Consider the following 17,713-nt stretch of genomic DNA (forward strand, 5'->3'; position numbering starts at 1 on the left):
AAGACCCATTAAGCTTGAATTTTAACTTGATTTTGACAATTCTATCATGGACCAGACCGTTGGAAACATCTCAATGTGGAGACAAGAAAACCTCAAGGTCCCCCACCAAATGTAGGAGACTAGGAGGCATATGAGGTGCCATGCCATGAGAGTCCTACATTTTAAGATTAAATATCTTCACCCATGGTGATTTGATGCTATGATTGAACTCTATAAAAAGTGAATGTCATCATTAACTCTTGTCTTCTATAGTTCAAAGTTCAAAATATTATTCTTTAGTCCAATCAGAGGGTCAGATGTTGTGGGTGCAGGGATTTTCTCTTCACTATGGATTAAGAGAAATGGGATCCCTTTCATATGATCTTTCGTTATCTAAACTTTTTTTCCCCCTGATAGGTAGGAGGGAAAAGTAGATAACAATCAGCAGGCTAGAGCTCAAGACCTCGTGGTGAGTATGGGCTTTTTGTGCCCCACATCTCACCAATTGCACTAGTTGTTGTTAGTAGGGGTGTCAATCCCAAACACGTATCGATTGGACCGAGTGGGCCTGACTGTGTATGGACCGGCCCAGCCTACACCGATTATTAAACCAATCGGGCCTAAGCCTGGCCCCGTTTATAAACAGGAAGTACACGGTGCAAGGGGTAAGCCCGATGGGCCTCCCAACCAGCTTAGCCCATTTACAAGCCCGACTTGGACCAACACGTTCGGCCCGACCATTTATATGTATATTTTGATTTTTTGGGATAGGATATATTGATATTGTTATCAATTATTGAATGTAATTATAATTAAGTGTAATATCTTTTCAAAATTGTTGATGATTTTAAAAAATAGATTAAAGTATCTTAAATATAATAAAGGTAAAGTCCGTTTAAGGTCCATTTAAAGCTTTATTGGTGCATTACCCCGTTTAAGGCCCTATTATAGCCCGATTACCCCGATTAGGAGAAGCCTGATTAAAGCCCAAAACCCAACCAAGACCGACACAAGATCGAATCATTTCTTTAATAGGTAAGTCATGATCCGAGGATATAGGCCCACTAGACCCGGCTAACGGCCCGATCAATTGACACCTCTATTTGTTGGTATCTGAACTTTGATCAGATTGCATACAATGAATGAGAGAAACATCCAGAAAAGCACTCTATCAACTCCTACCATCCAAACCAGTATTACCGAGAGAGAGAGAGAGAGAGAGAGAGAGAGAGAGAATTTGGACTGGAACCTGTCAAGGCTGCTGATCCTTAAATCGAAATCGATCTGAATCTTGATTCTGAGTGATTAAACCTGGAGAACCCCATCCTCATCACACTTAAAAAGAAGAAGGAAAGAAGGCACAAAAATTCTCTACGATGAGATATTGAGTAGTAACGAGAATCTAACAATTGTATGATCAGTAGTGAAGATCCAACGACTGAAATACATACTAGGACCTCAGAAAAGACCACAAATGAGATATATACGTAGATGACTTAGGTACCCATGCATCATTGTCTCAAGTGGAGGGTTGGAAGAAAGGAAACGTTTTTCAAGTAATGCCACATGAATGAATACAAAGAGGATAAGTACATATCAAACTTACCCCTCAAAACATTTAATAATTAATGGATGGATGTCTCATTTCCAAGTAGCAAGAAAGAAGCTCTTCTAGTTCTTTGTCTCTCTCATAGGAGCACCAACTACTTACAGGTCTTTTTTTTACACCAAAGTTTAAGCATTAGTAGAGAATATATAAAATGTAATCTGAGTCACCCCTTTCATTTTATCAATCACTGATTGGTTAGCTCTTTTCTTTATAAACAAACTGTTAATGAGAGGTATTGCACATATAAAATAAGATTGATTAGTTAACTAACACATGTTCTGAGCATTAAAAGTTCATAACATCAAAGAGGGTGAGACTCTGGAGTGGAACAAGAAAAGATAGAACATCTTTTATTTTTTTTCTTTTCATAATATTAGTGAGGGAAATAATTAAATATAACTGGATGGATCCATTAAGTTTTGTCTAGTGCTCTATGAATTTTTATTTTCTCTTAGTATAAAGTGGTCTATGACATTTGACTATCACATTGTTAGTCACTGAGATTATCTGAATTTTATTGGTCTGGGCATGCCTAGATGTTAATACTGTACATTCTTCAAAAATTTAAATATATTCTTTCACTAATGGTACATTAAAAAAAACAAAAAATTATAAACAATTCCAAATCATGTTTCTAAGAATCGAAATTAAATCAGATTCCTGCTTCTTATCGATTTTTTTAGGTTTTGATCAATTCTCAGTTGGTTCTGACAAAATTAGAAATAAAATCGATTGAGACAGATTTCACTTCTTCAAACAATGATTCAAATACAAGTTGGCCATACAACATCCCGGCCATAAGCCAATGAAGGTGAAATCACTATTGGTGTCCAATGACGATGATTGCATGAGGATCCTTTGAGAATTTATTTATTTAGAAAATGATGTTTACATTTTCATTTTTGGGTAGAAAAATAAGGAGTGCCTAATAAAATTGGTCTATTAAGTGGTAGGGTTTGTGTCAAATTACAGACCAAGAAGTCGATCAAGACAAGTTTTTAAGAAAGCAATCTTGGTAGGAGCTGAAGGTTATGGCCAACTGGCAGGCACAACTCAATACAAGGGATGATGGGTTATAGCTTGGTATCCCATAGGGCCATTACTAACACTTTTGGCTACCATTCTAACCAATATTTCAATATATAAGATGGGAAAATGTTTTCTATATATGGAAGAGTGTGGCATTAATTTACAGTGAACTTGTCGGCTCGTCCCCATGAAAGGGAGAATAACTCTTTTTGTGGATGCTTCTAGAAGCTTTCTCGTGTACTCCCATTGACCCTTGAAAACATACATAAACCACCCCCATTGAAAAACACTTCCTCAAGATATATAAGATACATAGAAGTGTTGTAACCTGGCAGTCACTGAGAGGGGGGTGAATCAGTGAGTTCAATTCAAATCCCAAAAACCTATTCGATATATGGTCAAGAAAAACCTGATATACCTGTCCCTGTTTGCACACAGTCGTATGCACACAGTCGTATGCACACTTAACCTCTCATAGACACCTCCAAGTGTGCACACCCATTCCACATTCCACATTTCACGTACTTCAATATAAAATACAAACCACAAGCACCCACAACACAAGGTTTTTACGAGGTTCAGCAATCTGCCTACATCCCCGGAGTAGTGCCTGTAAAGGCTTCGTACCTACTCAATATGCTACTTTTGACTGCACCCACACCCAATTTTCTAAAGTCGAAGCTGAGATGACACTCGTAGTGCCGATACAATGTGTAGCACCCACTACACGGGAGCACCCACTCCCAATGCTTAGCGCCCACTAAGCACTCAATAAATAATACAATTAAATTGGGCTTATATCAATGCCCTACAGTCAAGCTCTGCCTAGTATATACATCCACAACTAGCTAGCATGCATACAGTTCATCCACAACTAACCCTAACATACATACATGCATATAATGTAAATCAAATGTTAGAGAATCTCACAACCGATTGCCTGGGATGACTGGAAACTTGTATTGACAAGTTTGGTGTTTACACATTCTCTTTCCTTGGCTTATTGCTCTTTAAAGCAAACACATCCTTGTTTTCTTCTCTTTCTCCTTGGCTTTGAGTTAATGTATCATTAACAAACCTCAACCACCTCTTTTACCTCATTTGATGGCCTAAGAACATTTATCATCAAGTATTCATGTTCATTCAAGGACTAACAAAGAAGGGGAAGCTTCTCCTGCCAAAATCGTAGCATTTTTTCACTCAAAACTCATTTTTCTTGCTCTATAGTGCAAGGCTTGAAAAAACGAAGAAGCTCCAACTTGGTTCACCCAAATCCGAGTTAAAATAAGGGAGATATAACCATTTGAAATTGGAGCAATGAGATAGCCTGAAATAGAATCTTCGTAGGAGTGGCGTAGGCTACACCGGCGCCGCTCCCAACAGGGGTGCAAATCTGGCCGTAGATCTCATCAAGGAGAATCTTTTAATCTAGACCGTCAGATTAAAATAACGGATAATAAATCTCAACCACAAGATTTGAATAAGATAGTCAATTAATGACGTCATGCTGACATCATCGGTCACACGCATTTTTTTGTTGTCGATCTTTGATTGGTTGTTTTTCCAGATTTTAAGGGATCTTGTCTCCCACTCACAAATGTAAAAGGTTTATCGACCGTTGGATCCGAATCCTCCATGATGGCTTTAATCAGATCTCATGAAATCATTAAGATCAAAATATTTTTTTATACCTTCTATGCACACGCGAAACACCACAACATACCTTGATAAAGTGTAGCGCCAGTGCATCAAAGATTATGCACCTAACCAATCAAATCCTACGCGCAAGCATCTATCTCGTCCATGTCAGCACAAAATCTCAGCAACCTTTGGATGGGCATCAAGCCTACGTGGTCGAATCTGGACCATCCATTTTACTTCCCTTTACTCCTTTTTATTACAATCAAGCCCCTGTCTCCATATATTTCAGTGCTTAAAGACCCCCTACAACTCAGACCTTCAGAATCTTGAAATTACACAAAAACCCTTCAAATTTAAAAAATAAATTCAAAAAAATCCACCCAACACCGTGAGCAACTGATGGATTTTCGGTTTGGATTTTCAAATCGGCTTTACGGAAACACTTATAACTTTTTCATACGATATCCGATCGAGATGAAACAAAGTGCGTTGGAACCGTAACTGGACCCTCTACGACTTTCCAGAAGACTCAATCATCTTAATCATCTATGTAAAAAGACCAAAATGCCCCTAAACTTTTCCAATGGCGTATCTTTCTCATACGGAATTGGAACGCGATGAAATCAAAATCTTTGGAAAGATTGGATTTTTGTCGTATTGTTACATGGAGAACACTTCCTTTAAAAAATTCATCTTCAATGTCGAAACTGCCCTCGACTGTCTCAAATATTGTAACTTCTTCATACGGTATCAGAATGTGACAAAATTAAATGTACTGGACTAGATAAATTACAATCTATATTTTTTTATGAAGAAACGATCTTCAAAAAATGTCACTTTCACTGTCGAAAATACCCCCGATCGTAAATATGCCAATTTTATCAGTTTTGACACAGAAACCCACACCACAGACTAAGGATATATCAATCCATTCTATGCATACCAAGTAGTTCTGTTATTTCATCGATGACACTAGACACTGTTATGTCATCATTTTCATCTATGTCACCCAAACTGACTACATCATCATCGTCACGTGACCGAGTTGTCAATAAGAACAACTATAAAACAACAAGAAGTACATGAACTGTCTTAAAGTCGACTCTGAATTAACTGAAACGATTCAACCAGCTCCAATCCGAGTTTTAAAACCATGAAAGTAGCCCAACCGTTGGGCATTAGTTTAGTTATCTACAAATTTGGAGTGAGGTTAGCTTTGCGTGCATGACACAATGTCCTGTGGGACTCACATCCTCTTTTTGCTTACATACTCTACAGTAGTTGAGATGTCAAAACAAAAAGATAATGGACCTATGGACAGTAGATTAACCATGTCCCCCAGAAAAAAAACGACTTTAAATTTATGAAAACATTGGCTATAAATAAATAAAGGTAAGAGGATCCCTATCAATTACGTGGCATTTACATCAATGCAGGGTATCTAATAGTGGTGAGATTTATTTTATTTTGGAGGTGTGTAAGTCGTTTCACTGTTCTTGCATCTAAGCACAGTTGCCACACAGTCTCAATCTTTTTTTTTTTCATAAATAAATGATATAAAAAGAGAGTAGTTTTCGTAAATGCATGGTTAAGATCCATATCATAGACCCTATATAGTTGATGGGGAAAAAAAAACTTTGTTCATACTTCGGAATGAGTCCTATGTCAATGCTCCCATATGTCTTTCTCTCTCTCTCTTTACCCATGTGAAAGACATTTGTTCCCAAACAAAAATCATTTCCCTTAAAGTAGAGTTGAGAGTTCTCGATGCAGGGTGGCTAACATAAAATCTTCCAACACTTAGTTTTTCCATTTGATACCTTGAAAGTTGAAAATTTTATTAGGGACAATTTTTTATCCACAAGTGATCCCTGCACCATAGACATAGGGGGCACACAATGACCACTGTGACCCTTCTGATAAGGATTGTTCCTAAACAAAAAACAATACTTTAGGACTACCGAGAGGAGAGTAGATCATGTTCACATAAGAGAACGTATGAGAACGACCCTGATCCGTAGATTTAGAATCAATTTTCTCTCTCTTCATTTAATAGATTTTAAATCCACGGATCAGGGACGTACGCACGTGAACCTGATCCATTCACCTACCAAAAGGATGCATGGACATACACGAGAGGAAACTGAGTTTAAGTCTCTTGATTACATGGCCAATCAACCTTATTTCCTAGGTATCTGATGCTTAGAATTACCAAATCACTTTTTATTGTGTTTGTTGCAAAATGAAGTTTCAAAATATCTCATGCCCTTATAATGGTTCTATGATTAAACAATAAACAATCTACTTAATTCTATTATCATCATCATCATCATAATAATAATAAAAAAGAAGGAAGACGTTTCTAACATTTAATTTGGTAGTTGCATGATCTTAGGATATTGACTTGAATACAAAATAGATGAACCAGCATGGATCTCTTCTCTTGACAGAGATGCATAAAAGGAAGTAGAAGAATTAAGTTGATGAAAGGTATAAGAGGAAGGTAGCTAGCAATTTCAAATGCAAGACAGGAGTTTAGATAGTCATCGTCGGTGGTGAAGTATTGAATATGAGAGTAAAGAAGGCATGTACGTTGCACAGCCATGTATGTTCTGTAAACCATAGCTGGTTTCCGTGTTAAACTTGAACACCAACACCTCTCTCTCTCTACGTTTTAAATTTCCTGACACTATAGAACGCACTGGAAAGTGCAAAGCCTCCTTGTCTTCTACCTGAGCAGATAAGGCGATGGGGACCCAGCTGAGCTCGTCTGAGAGAGAGAGAGAGAGAGAGAGAGAGAGCTAATGGTGAAGAATAATAATGGAGACTTGAATCAGAAGTGATATATATTGATTTGACGAATCATGCAAATAAGTGTGAAAAAAGGGTTCTGAATTAAAGTTATAATGTGTGAAACTGAGCTCCTCCTCCTTCTCCGTATATTCAGTACTAAAGACTTAGTTTGCTGTAAAGCCTGCCATTCTCCCCTCCCTGTCCTCGTCCCTCTACCCTCCATGCTTTCCTTCCATCATAAACGAGAGAGAGAGAGAGAGAGAGAGAGAGAGAGAGAGAGAGAGCAGGCCTCTTAATTAATTAATTTATTTTTTTATAAATTGAATTCGTTTATATAGAAGGTATGATAAACACAAGGTTTGGACATTCATAATTCAAAATCAAGGAACGAAAATTGATTATACGATCCGACATATCATTGACAGGGTTATCCTAGTTAGGGATAGGTGAAACAACCATCTTCTCTATACAAAGGGATGTAAGATATGAGACAAAATATTACAATAAAACCAACTGATATATCAGTGTAAGGCCTATATGAGTAGCATCGACGTGTGTTATTTATGTGTGACATTTTTTTAGCACACATGTGAAATTATTAGATTTACCTTCATCGAAAAGAAAAAAAAGTTTTATATTAAGAAAATAAAAGTTATAAATTATTGTTCACCTTATATGCACAGTTTTAGGTCATATTATCAGTCAGTTCCAAAATCGATACTTATTATATGTATCAGTATATTTTGGATTTTTTCCCTCAATGATATTGATATTAACATGAATTTTGACCATTTTATCCTTTGTTCGTACTGTTTCACTGATACTAATTTGGTCAAGTATTGATATCAATTCCGATCAATGTAAATTCCTAATCATTTGTGGGGTTCATAAAAAAAATTCCAAACACGAAGGCAAAAGGCTGGATATACCACTCGTACCAAAAGTTGCCACTCATTGTGTCTAGTTTTCATCCTCTTTTTTTAAAATGACCTCGTATGATATTCCTTCATGTGTTCCCATTAATGACATTTCTCGTGCACCGGCGGCATATCTATTCTTCTTCTAAACATAAAATATGGGATGTAAATTCAATACAAAATCTAACGATTGGCTATACGTAAGCTTTAGTCATCATCCATGACTTCATCCAATGAAAGACCCAATACACAATACTAGACGAAAAACGCATGTCCCAGCAATGCTGTGGGCCCCACCCACCCTCAAATGGGTTTAAGGCCCACTTTGACTGAAGCCCACATTTTCCAAGCCACAGGATTCCACTAAATCCTGTTTTAACACCCAAGACTAGAGAGAGAGAGAGAGAGAGAGAGAGACTCTCCCACTAAACCCAAAAGAGCAAAAAAAAAAAAACCCTATTTGCAGGTGTCATGTCGTGTTCCACATGGATTCAGAATCACATATCCCATGCCTTCCTTCTCTCTCCTCACCGAACCCTAATTCCTCTTCTTCATGATGATGATGAAGATAATAAAAATAATAAATTAATCTTAAGCTTAACTGAATGGATAGAAACAGAGCAGACCCAGTGAAATTATTTTATTATTATTATTTTTTAATTTATAAAAATGTAGGAAGGAAAATGGAGTGATAGCTCGAATCCCGACTAAAGCGTCACCTTCCGAGTCATAGGGCCGGTCCAAAACCTTTTTTGTCCTTATTATAAGGTTAAAAAGTGGAAAAGTCATAAAAAGTAGGGGAATAGTAGCCCTAGCACTTATGGCTAGTGTCCACTTCTTCAAGCTATCTAACCCTTAATTGGGTCCTACCCTATATCACAAAAAGCCAGATAGAACTAAAGAGTTATAGAAGAAAAGGAAAGGTCACTAAAGGACATACAAAGACAACTAACAAATTGGAGGACTAGAGGAGGAGTGGAAGGAAAAGGATAAAAACAAGAGAAAAAGACCTGTGGATATGGATGGAGGGTGCATGGATAGATACCCTAATCTCCTTTATTTCCATTCTTCCCCATTGCCCACAAACAGCCAAAACTGTTCCTAGTTGTTGACCTAACCCTCACCCTAACCCTTCCCCCCCCAAAAAATATTATAATAATTGGGTCTCAAACTCTTCCTATGGGCCGTATCCAGTTTTGGGCCCACCTTCCCACAAAAGAATGCAAGGAATGGTCATAAAATCTGATTGGGTTTGGGATGAGGGTGTCAATTTTGGGAGCAAAATGGGGACCCGTTTTGGAATTCAACCCGATATGATCCGGAGATGACCCATCTTATTATTAAATGGGATAGGTATGGGAGTTGATTTTGGAACCGTTTATTAAATGTGATGGTTGGGTTTTATGATGGTTTTCCAATGGTTATAGAATAGAAAGATTAATAAGGAATCCTGGAATTTAAATTGTAACCTTCTTTTGATTATTCTTTGTTCCAAAAGTTCTTCAAGTCATTGGGTTTATATGTCTATATGTGAATAATTTTTTTTTTAAGAAAATAAAAAGTGACTTGTGTGGCATTATCAGAATACGTCATTATTTTTGCATGTTTTGAAATATACAAGTAAAATGATAGGATTTACTCTCATTAAAAGAAAAGTAAATAAACCTGTTATACTAAAATAGTAAAAAGGTAAGCTACAAATTTGTTGACACCTATCGTTAACAAATCATACTTAATAATTATAGCATATAAAGATTGATGTTTGATTAATTGTATGCATAGGAATTATGTTCAATATTTTGTATATTTAGGAACCTATTTGTATATTAGATAGTTTTGGACTTGAGCATTTGAATACCTGAAACCGGATCGCCCATTTATTAAACATAACTAGATCCTAATTTTAGAACCATTTTAATAAAACGAAACAGTTTTGGGATTAACCCTTTAGGATCATAATCATTTTTTTTTTAACCTAACGACGGGTATCTAGGCCTTCTGCCTGATTAGTCCCGCGGGTCCATATTGACCCTACAATCATATGAACTGGGTCATACCATGGTTGAATGAGAGCCATTCATCTTTCACTGAAAACAATGAAGAGCACTAAACACCCCATGTGAGTGGCCCAAGGAGTGCCTAGTGGAAGTTGAACTTAGGACATATAAATTTATAATTCGTATCAAGTTCATTGCTCACCAACTACACTATTCTCTTATCATCGAAGTCAATTAAGAACCATGTTGATTATCCTAAATTGTCCAATTGACACCCTTGGCTTGCAACCATTTTGTTTTTGTGCTTGATAGATTGAAAGTGAACCACGTCCTCAACCCAACAATGTTGATTAAAAAAAAAAAAAAAAACTATTGTCGGGTGTATTTGGTCAAACTATCCATTAGATGATATTTTTTCATTAAAAATAAATAAAGCTCAAAAGTTAGATTAATTGGGTCCTGGTTCATTATTAATTTAATTCATTTTCAAACCATTTTCATCGTGGGCTACTACCCTATGAGTGGCCCATATAGATTTAGAAGTCCTAAGATGACACTGGCCCCAATCGTAGAAAACAAGAGTATGACATCTGTGATCTGTGTGGCCAAATCTAAGCAATGAAGGAGAAGATCAGACAAGCAGGAATCTTAGGACTTCTAAATCTATTTTGGCTTTTTTTGGGGCCTCTGATGGAGGGTGGGCCCAGAAACTTGGCGGTCCTGATTTGTTTAGAGGTGCTGTCAGCATCTGTTAGGCAATAATAGCTTTCAAGTACGTGACAGCACTGTATTACCACCATAAGTACAAAACCTGGACCTTTATTTCAACTGAAAGGTCGATAATAACCCTGGATTTCTCTCTTTTGTCGGACACGTGGTACCTTTATTTTTTTTTGGTGGGTCCCCCAGTAAGATCATTGGCTTCAGCTTGTAGGCTTCAGTGACGAGACAACAATAGCCGTTGGATATATCGCATTCAGATGATTGAGGGTTGTTTTTCAGTTTTGTGGGTGGGACCCAGATGGGTCCCATTACTTAGATGCTAACACGCGTCTGAAAGGAGTAGGACATGCCGTACATATTGTAGGTCCCACGGAAATAAAGAAGGCGAAAGCGAAAGGGAATAGAAATGAAATTGGATCCAGTAGATAAGAAAACGACAAAATTCAAAGCCTCCACCTCTCACGTTTCGGATTCTTATAGGGCCGTTCCGTCACGCATTTTCCGTTATAAGGACAAAACAGTGTCTTCCACTCCGTGGCATTTGTATGTAATTTAAGTTATGAGCCAGGGGCAATTCGTATTCGTACTGTACGACCTTCAACTTTAACACTCCCTCTCTCCCCCCTTCTCCCGGTTCCGGTCTAGGTGGGACGGAGAGCGCGTTTTGTCGTCACGCGCCTTGGCGTTGGCCACACGCGGGGAAACTTTTGTTTCCTTCCCTTTAAATTGTTTTGCTCTCATTATAAAAAAATATAAAGTAAAGAAGAAGAATATAGATATTAAAAAAAAGAAATTTTGAGAAAAGTTTGCCTCTTGAAAAAGTATCTCTAAAGTGGATTCATCATTGTTGCCACGTGGATCAATGATGTTATAATTTTGACTATTGGATATCTAGTGAATGATTCACAATTGATTATACAATGTTTGACCTGTGTTTTTGCATTTTTATCAATACTAAGATTTCAATAATTGAGATAAGATTTGGCTTATTGATTGATTTAAATTGGAATCAATCGAGGTCAATAGGTCAATTCCGATTTTAGAGGATTTGAACAATCAATTCATAAGCCATTTCTAGGGTTGAGATAGAATTTGGCTAACTCCAATCAATTTCTATCTATTGTTTGATTTGGATTGAGTTTGGTTGGACTCAAATCAGATCTAGATTTTGAGTTTTCCATCTTTGCATAGTCTTGAATTTTTCGAATCTTTGATTTGTCATTTGGTAAAAAAAAAAAAAAAAAAACCCTAATTTATTGAAAAATTATATGTGAGTAAGGAGGATGTTAATGTTTTTATAATATGGGGGGAGGGATAGATACTCCTCCCGCCTGTGGTAAACTATTGGCCTAGCGAGTGACACCAATAGAGTCATGAGATGGGGCATCACAGGAGGGGCAAGGAATCATTCAAAGGAGAAGACAGAGATAGATATAACTAGTGCTGGTTTGTGATATGTAGACGCTGTGCCAACGTTTTGTCATGTAAAATTTATATACTTGGACACATGACAAACTTTTTAAGTTTTGTTTGGAAAATTCCTTCTGGATGGTAGCTTATAGAGGCCTTTTTTTTTTTTTTTTAATCAATAAATATCTACTGGGAGAGGGTTTTCTAAAAGTCAGTGTGGTTTGCACCAATGCGAGAGCCAATGAGAATACATATAGAAGCATCAACAAGGGTGGGATTTTATCTTTCATCGGATGCAGGGCAATCATTTCACCCTTCCTGTGTCTAAGTGTAGGGGCCACACTACATTTTAGGTTTTCTATATCCCTTTAACTTATAGTGAGGCCTATTAAACAATTTTTATTTCGATTGTCTACTTTATTGTCTCCCCCTCGACTCAGTCCATGCCCGTAGTTCCTTTGAGCGTTTGACTCGACTCATTATCTTGTGTGCATCGCTTCCTTATCCTTCACACTAGCCTTTTATGACCACTTGTAAACCATTACTCTTTCATCAGTTCACGTAACGAGTGTATGTTGTGCACTCAAAAGCAATATTAAAGGGCTATGAAAATGCTCCGTTATCTATTGCTTATGTCTTCAAAAAAGTTAAGAACCATGGGGTGAAATGACTACCCAATCCCCTGCCATGTTGATGCTTCAACAAGTGCTCTCATTGGCTCATGTGTTGAATAGAAAGTCTAGCCAACAATTATCTTATTTTCTAATATTAAAAGCGTGAAGAGGGTTATGCGGAAGCAAAAAGAACACGTATTGAGCTCTAACTTATATGTGCAAGTAAACGTACATGCAAAGGATCTAAAATGGCTTCCAACGATTCCGAACCAATTTCAAAATTGGATGGGATCGTCGGATTTTGGCCAATGATCCAAAGTTATCTCAACCAACTTAAGAATTAATGTAATAAATACTAAAAAAAGGGTAGATGGTAGTAGTACATATGTGTTGCCAAGTTTAACAAAATATTCCAGCTAATATTTGTCTCTTAGCCTCACCCCAAAAAAAAAAAAAAAATTAGGCAATCCTTGGCCATAAAATTTAGTTCACAAGGAGAACCCATCATTCCCTATTTATGCATAAGATTTGAACCTAATCCAAGTTTTTGTACATACAGAAAATAATAAGTAAAAAGTAGGAAATGACTCATTGAGCCTAAAGCATTTACTAGGCTGAGTATTTTTTTTATTCATTTTTTTTTTAAAGAAAGATTAAAGAAAAATGGCAAACAATTCTTTTGTGAGTGGGCATAGGAAATGCCTTAAGTTCAAATGGATATTTTTTTCCATTTAAAAAACAAGAGCCAAAATTATGGACAATCCAAATTACATAAATAGAAACCAATACAAGTTAAGTGTGATTGAATTTTTGCATAGAATTAAAGTATGTGATTAATCTATGAGGGATCTTATTTATCTATATAGTTAGAAACTGCCACATAATCATTTACGTGAGTAAAATAGTTAGCAAATATTTTTAAATATGCAATCCATCAATGATTCAAAGGTATTCCAAAATATTGTGGGACTTATTATTCATATCTCATATGTGTCTCCTAGATGCCTTGGCTCAGTTGCAATCTTCTTCTCAATGAAAGCGTCTCTTACCGGAAAAAAAAAAAAAAAAAAAAAATACATATCTCTAGAGATTCATGTAGAATGAAGAAAAACTATGTTTTTTGAACCACCAGAGTTGGGTACATTAACACCTTTATGTTTATCTCTCTTTTCTTTACATAAAATGACTTTGCTGCCCTCCAATTCATGATACCATTTTATTACACCTCATTGTTGTGTTTCCTCATGCCACTTAGAGAAACCTCTCCATTAGTTTGGAAAATTTGACATCTTTTGCAATTCTACTTCCCCAGTCTCTGTCATTGCCAAATCTTGCAAAGCTAGAGAATAGAGCTAGGGACTGATGGTGGGAGAGGATGGTATGATGAAGATATTAACAAGATTGGAGGTAGGATTCAAAAGATCTAATCGGATTGATCAATTTAGATTGAAATTGAAATGATCCTGACTAGGGTTTAGGGATTTTTTTAGTTGATATCCACCGATTCTGATTAATCCCAACCCAATCTAGATTGAGATTGATCAATATTGATTTGGATCCCCATTTGAAAGTTTAAACCCTGATTGGAAGATTTAGAATTGGCTTATCATTTGCCTAATCTTCTCATCCCTATTATTTTTTATTATAAGAATAAGATAATCTAATCGATTTGAATCAAAATCGATCTTAATTTCGATCATTCTGAAGTGGCTGATTCTAGGGTTTTTGGGATTGATTCCAATCTACCCTTGTCAAAATTGGTAGAGATCGATTTGATCCGATTCGGAGTTTAAAGTCCATGACTCAGTGTTGCAAAAAAAAAAAAAAGATAATCACGGAGACATGGACAACGGCGTCCCCTACCAGTTACTTCCCCTCGCCCCTCCCTCCCCCCCTTCCTCCTTCCTCTTTTTCTAGTACAAGTCAAAATGCCTAAACAATAAATAACGGAAACGGTGTGCATCCCTGACTCCGTTTAAAGCGGACCCCACACCTTCATTACAGGGACCAATGAGAACGCAATGGTCTACAACAGTACAACTCCACCCTCTCTCTCTCCTCTTCTCTCCATATGTGTCTCTGTCTTCTCTTGCTTCTAACCACTGTGCTTTGATCTTCGTCCTGTTCGTGGCTCGATACATCCACTGTATTTTATCCCTGACATTCCGCCTTTTTCGTTCTTCAGAGATTTGGGTAAACAAGCTGTGGAGAGTAAACAAGTAAGGAGGAGTGGAGAGACAATAAGAGGATTAGGGTTTGTTTGATGATTGCTTGTTAGTTTATCAGAATTATGAATCCTAAAGGTGGAAGCATTGAGAAGATTTGTAGTTGATTTTAAGGTTCTAATTTCTGGGTTTTGAATCATCTCTCTGCATTCCAGTTTGATGGCTGGAGGTAGCGAGGTTAACATCAATGATGCGAAGGTATTCTCTGTTCTCTTCCTTCCCACTAACTCTTTTTTTTTTTTTTTTTTTTTTCTGTTTTAGTCAATCTTGGGTCGATTGAAGGAGGAAATTAAGTTGTGGGTTTTGTGTTTTTTCGATTTTTCTCTTCTGGGTATATGTCGATTTTGTTGTATAATCGTGGTAGATGATGTATTGTTGACCTGATTTGATTCTAGGGTTTCATGGAACAAACTCTTTATCACTTTCTTCTGCAGATTCGAAGACTAATTCTTGTAATTGATCATCATGTAATCTTCTTACGAACTCTCTGTCTCTTTGTAGACGGTGGTTCCTCTCAACACGTGGATCCTCATCTCCAATTTCAAGCTCGCTTACAATCTACTTCGCCGGCCGGACGGCACTTTTAACCGCCACCTCGCCGAGTTCCTAGACCGTAAAGTCCCCGCAAACGCCGCCCCTGTTGATGGAGTCTTCTCATTTGACGTTGTAATCGACAGAGCTACGAGTCTTCTCAGCCGAGTTTACCGACCGACCTCAACTGATGAAGCTGACCGAGGCATTGTTGAGCTCGAGAAGCCGCTCAGCACAGAGGTCGTCCCGGTGATTATCTTCTTTCATGGAGGAAGCTTCGCTCACTCCTCCGCCAACAGTGCTATTTACGACACTCTTTGCCGGCGGCTCGTCGGCATCTGTGGTGCGGTAGTAGTGTCTGTAAACTACCGCCGTGCACCGGAAAACCGGTACCCTTGTGCGTACGATGATGGATGGACAGCTCTCAACTGGGCAACCTCCAGGCCATGGCTCCGGAGTGGGAAGGACTCTAAAGTTCATGTGTATTTGTGTGGAGATAGCTCTGGAGGCAACATTGTTCATAATGTTGCAATGAGGGCTGTTGAATCGGATAACACTGAGATCTTGGGAAATATACTCCTGAATCCATTGTTTGGAGGCAAAGAGCGAACTGAGTCTGAGAAGAAGTTGGATGGGAAGTATTTTGTGGCTGTTCAAGATAGGGATTGGTATTGGAGAGCTTATCTTCCTGAAGGAGAGGATAGAGACCATCCAGCATGCAACCCATTTGGTCCCAGAGGCATAAAGCTTGAAGGGCTTAAGTTCCCTAAGAGCCTCGTCGTGGTTGCAGGTCTGGACCTTGTTCAGGATTGGCAAAAGGCTTATGTTGAAGGGCTTGAGAAGGCTGGCCAAGATGTGAAGCTCCTTTACCTAGAGCAAGCAACTATTGGGTTCTACTTGTTACCCAATAACAACCACTTTTATACTGTCATGGACGAGATTAAGCAATTTGTGCGTTCTAACCGGTAATAGACTTACTTAAAAACAGAGCAGCATCAGCATCAGCAGCACAGCAGCAGCAGCCGCCATACGTAACAGAAGCTTGACAGGTCACTTGGGTTTTTTCTTCTTTTTGTTTCTTCTTCCTTTTTAACATCTCTGTGGAGTTGGATAGTGTGCACTGTGTAGTGTATTAGATTTTGGGTAGTTTTGCTGCTCTACTTACTATGGTGTTTGTGGTAGAGTTGAGGTCTGTAGACTCTGGGACTGTTATGTCATTGGTTCAGGTGATGGTTGAGTTCAATTTGGGATAAATCCTTCTCAGTGATTCATCCACCTGCGGATCTTATTCACCAATATGTATGGCTTATGGGCCCAATTGTTCTGAAACTTGGGGTGACTTGGTTTGTATTACTGATGGCAGGAGCCACCAAATTTAATCTTACCCCTTCTAACATCCAACCTCAAAGAAGGGGTAGAAACTGGAGTGTGGGGGTAATGTTTGGTGGTTGATCCATTTGGGGTCTAGTCCCTTGATGATGTTATATGTATAGGGCTGATTTCAGGAAATGGATGGGGGAAAGCATCCAATATCCATTGTATTGTGAACTTGTATGCTATACTTTGTTTTCTAGAATTATCATATAAGAATGCTTTTCTTATTATTCACTGATCTCTGTATTCTTCGGTTCTACTGTCTTAGTCTGCCCTAAATCTTCTAGAGGAATAGCTTGAAGAAGTGTAGTACTGTTATATCAGATCAAATTCCATTTAATGAGCTTTTTACCCATAAAAAATACACCTTCAGAGCTCAGTTTGAGGTTTCCCCTCTTAACCCCACAAATTCAGTAACCAAACTACTACTAGTTGAACCTGTTTTTCCTTTTTTTGGCTGGAATGAGTAATTAGGTTGAAGTAGGGAAAACAAAAGTTGCAGTTCCTTGTTTGCTTCGAAAATGATCATAGATATATGAAGAGTCCAAATGAGATATGGCTATGGAGATTTTAGTGTTACCCCTTTAGTTGAGGCAAATTGCTGATCATCTAAGGCTAATTTGATGAGATGGTGTAAAAGATTTCACAAGTGTCTGTCATCACATCATTATTGAGTTTTGAGGTACTAATCAGAGAATGGTGGTTTGAGGCTCCTTGATTTGGTTTATAAGACTTATACATTTGAAAGAACACTGACACTGGATTCATTTGAGTTGTGGAGTATATCTTTAGAACAGTAAGTTGAAATATGACTCCCCTGCAATATTTCATCTTCTGTATCAGCCTTATTAAAGAGTAGTCTTCAACTGTG

The 17,713-nt window shown here is 37.7% G+C and overlaps 1 protein-coding gene across 1 annotated transcript; it reads left to right on the forward strand.

Moving 5' to 3' along the window:
• Positions 1-14,764: 14,764 nt before the first annotated feature.
• LOC122071192 (gibberellin receptor GID1C-like) lies at positions 14,765-17,076 on the forward strand. Its single transcript, XM_042635510.1, has 2 exons — positions 14,765-15,135; positions 15,439-17,076. The coding sequence occupies exons 1-2, from the start codon at positions 15,097-15,099 to the stop codon at positions 16,435-16,437; spliced, it is 1,038 nt and encodes a 345-aa protein (XP_042491444.1). The 5' UTR covers positions 14,765-15,096; the 3' UTR covers positions 16,438-17,076.
• The last annotated feature ends 637 nt before the right edge of the window (positions 17,077-17,713 follow it).

This window comes from Macadamia integrifolia, unplaced genomic scaffold (genome assembly GCF_013358625.1).
Source record: "Macadamia integrifolia cultivar HAES 741 unplaced genomic scaffold, SCU_Mint_v3 scaffold_190A, whole genome shotgun sequence".
NCBI classification, from domain to species: Eukaryota; Viridiplantae; Streptophyta; class Magnoliopsida; order Proteales; family Proteaceae; genus Macadamia; species Macadamia integrifolia.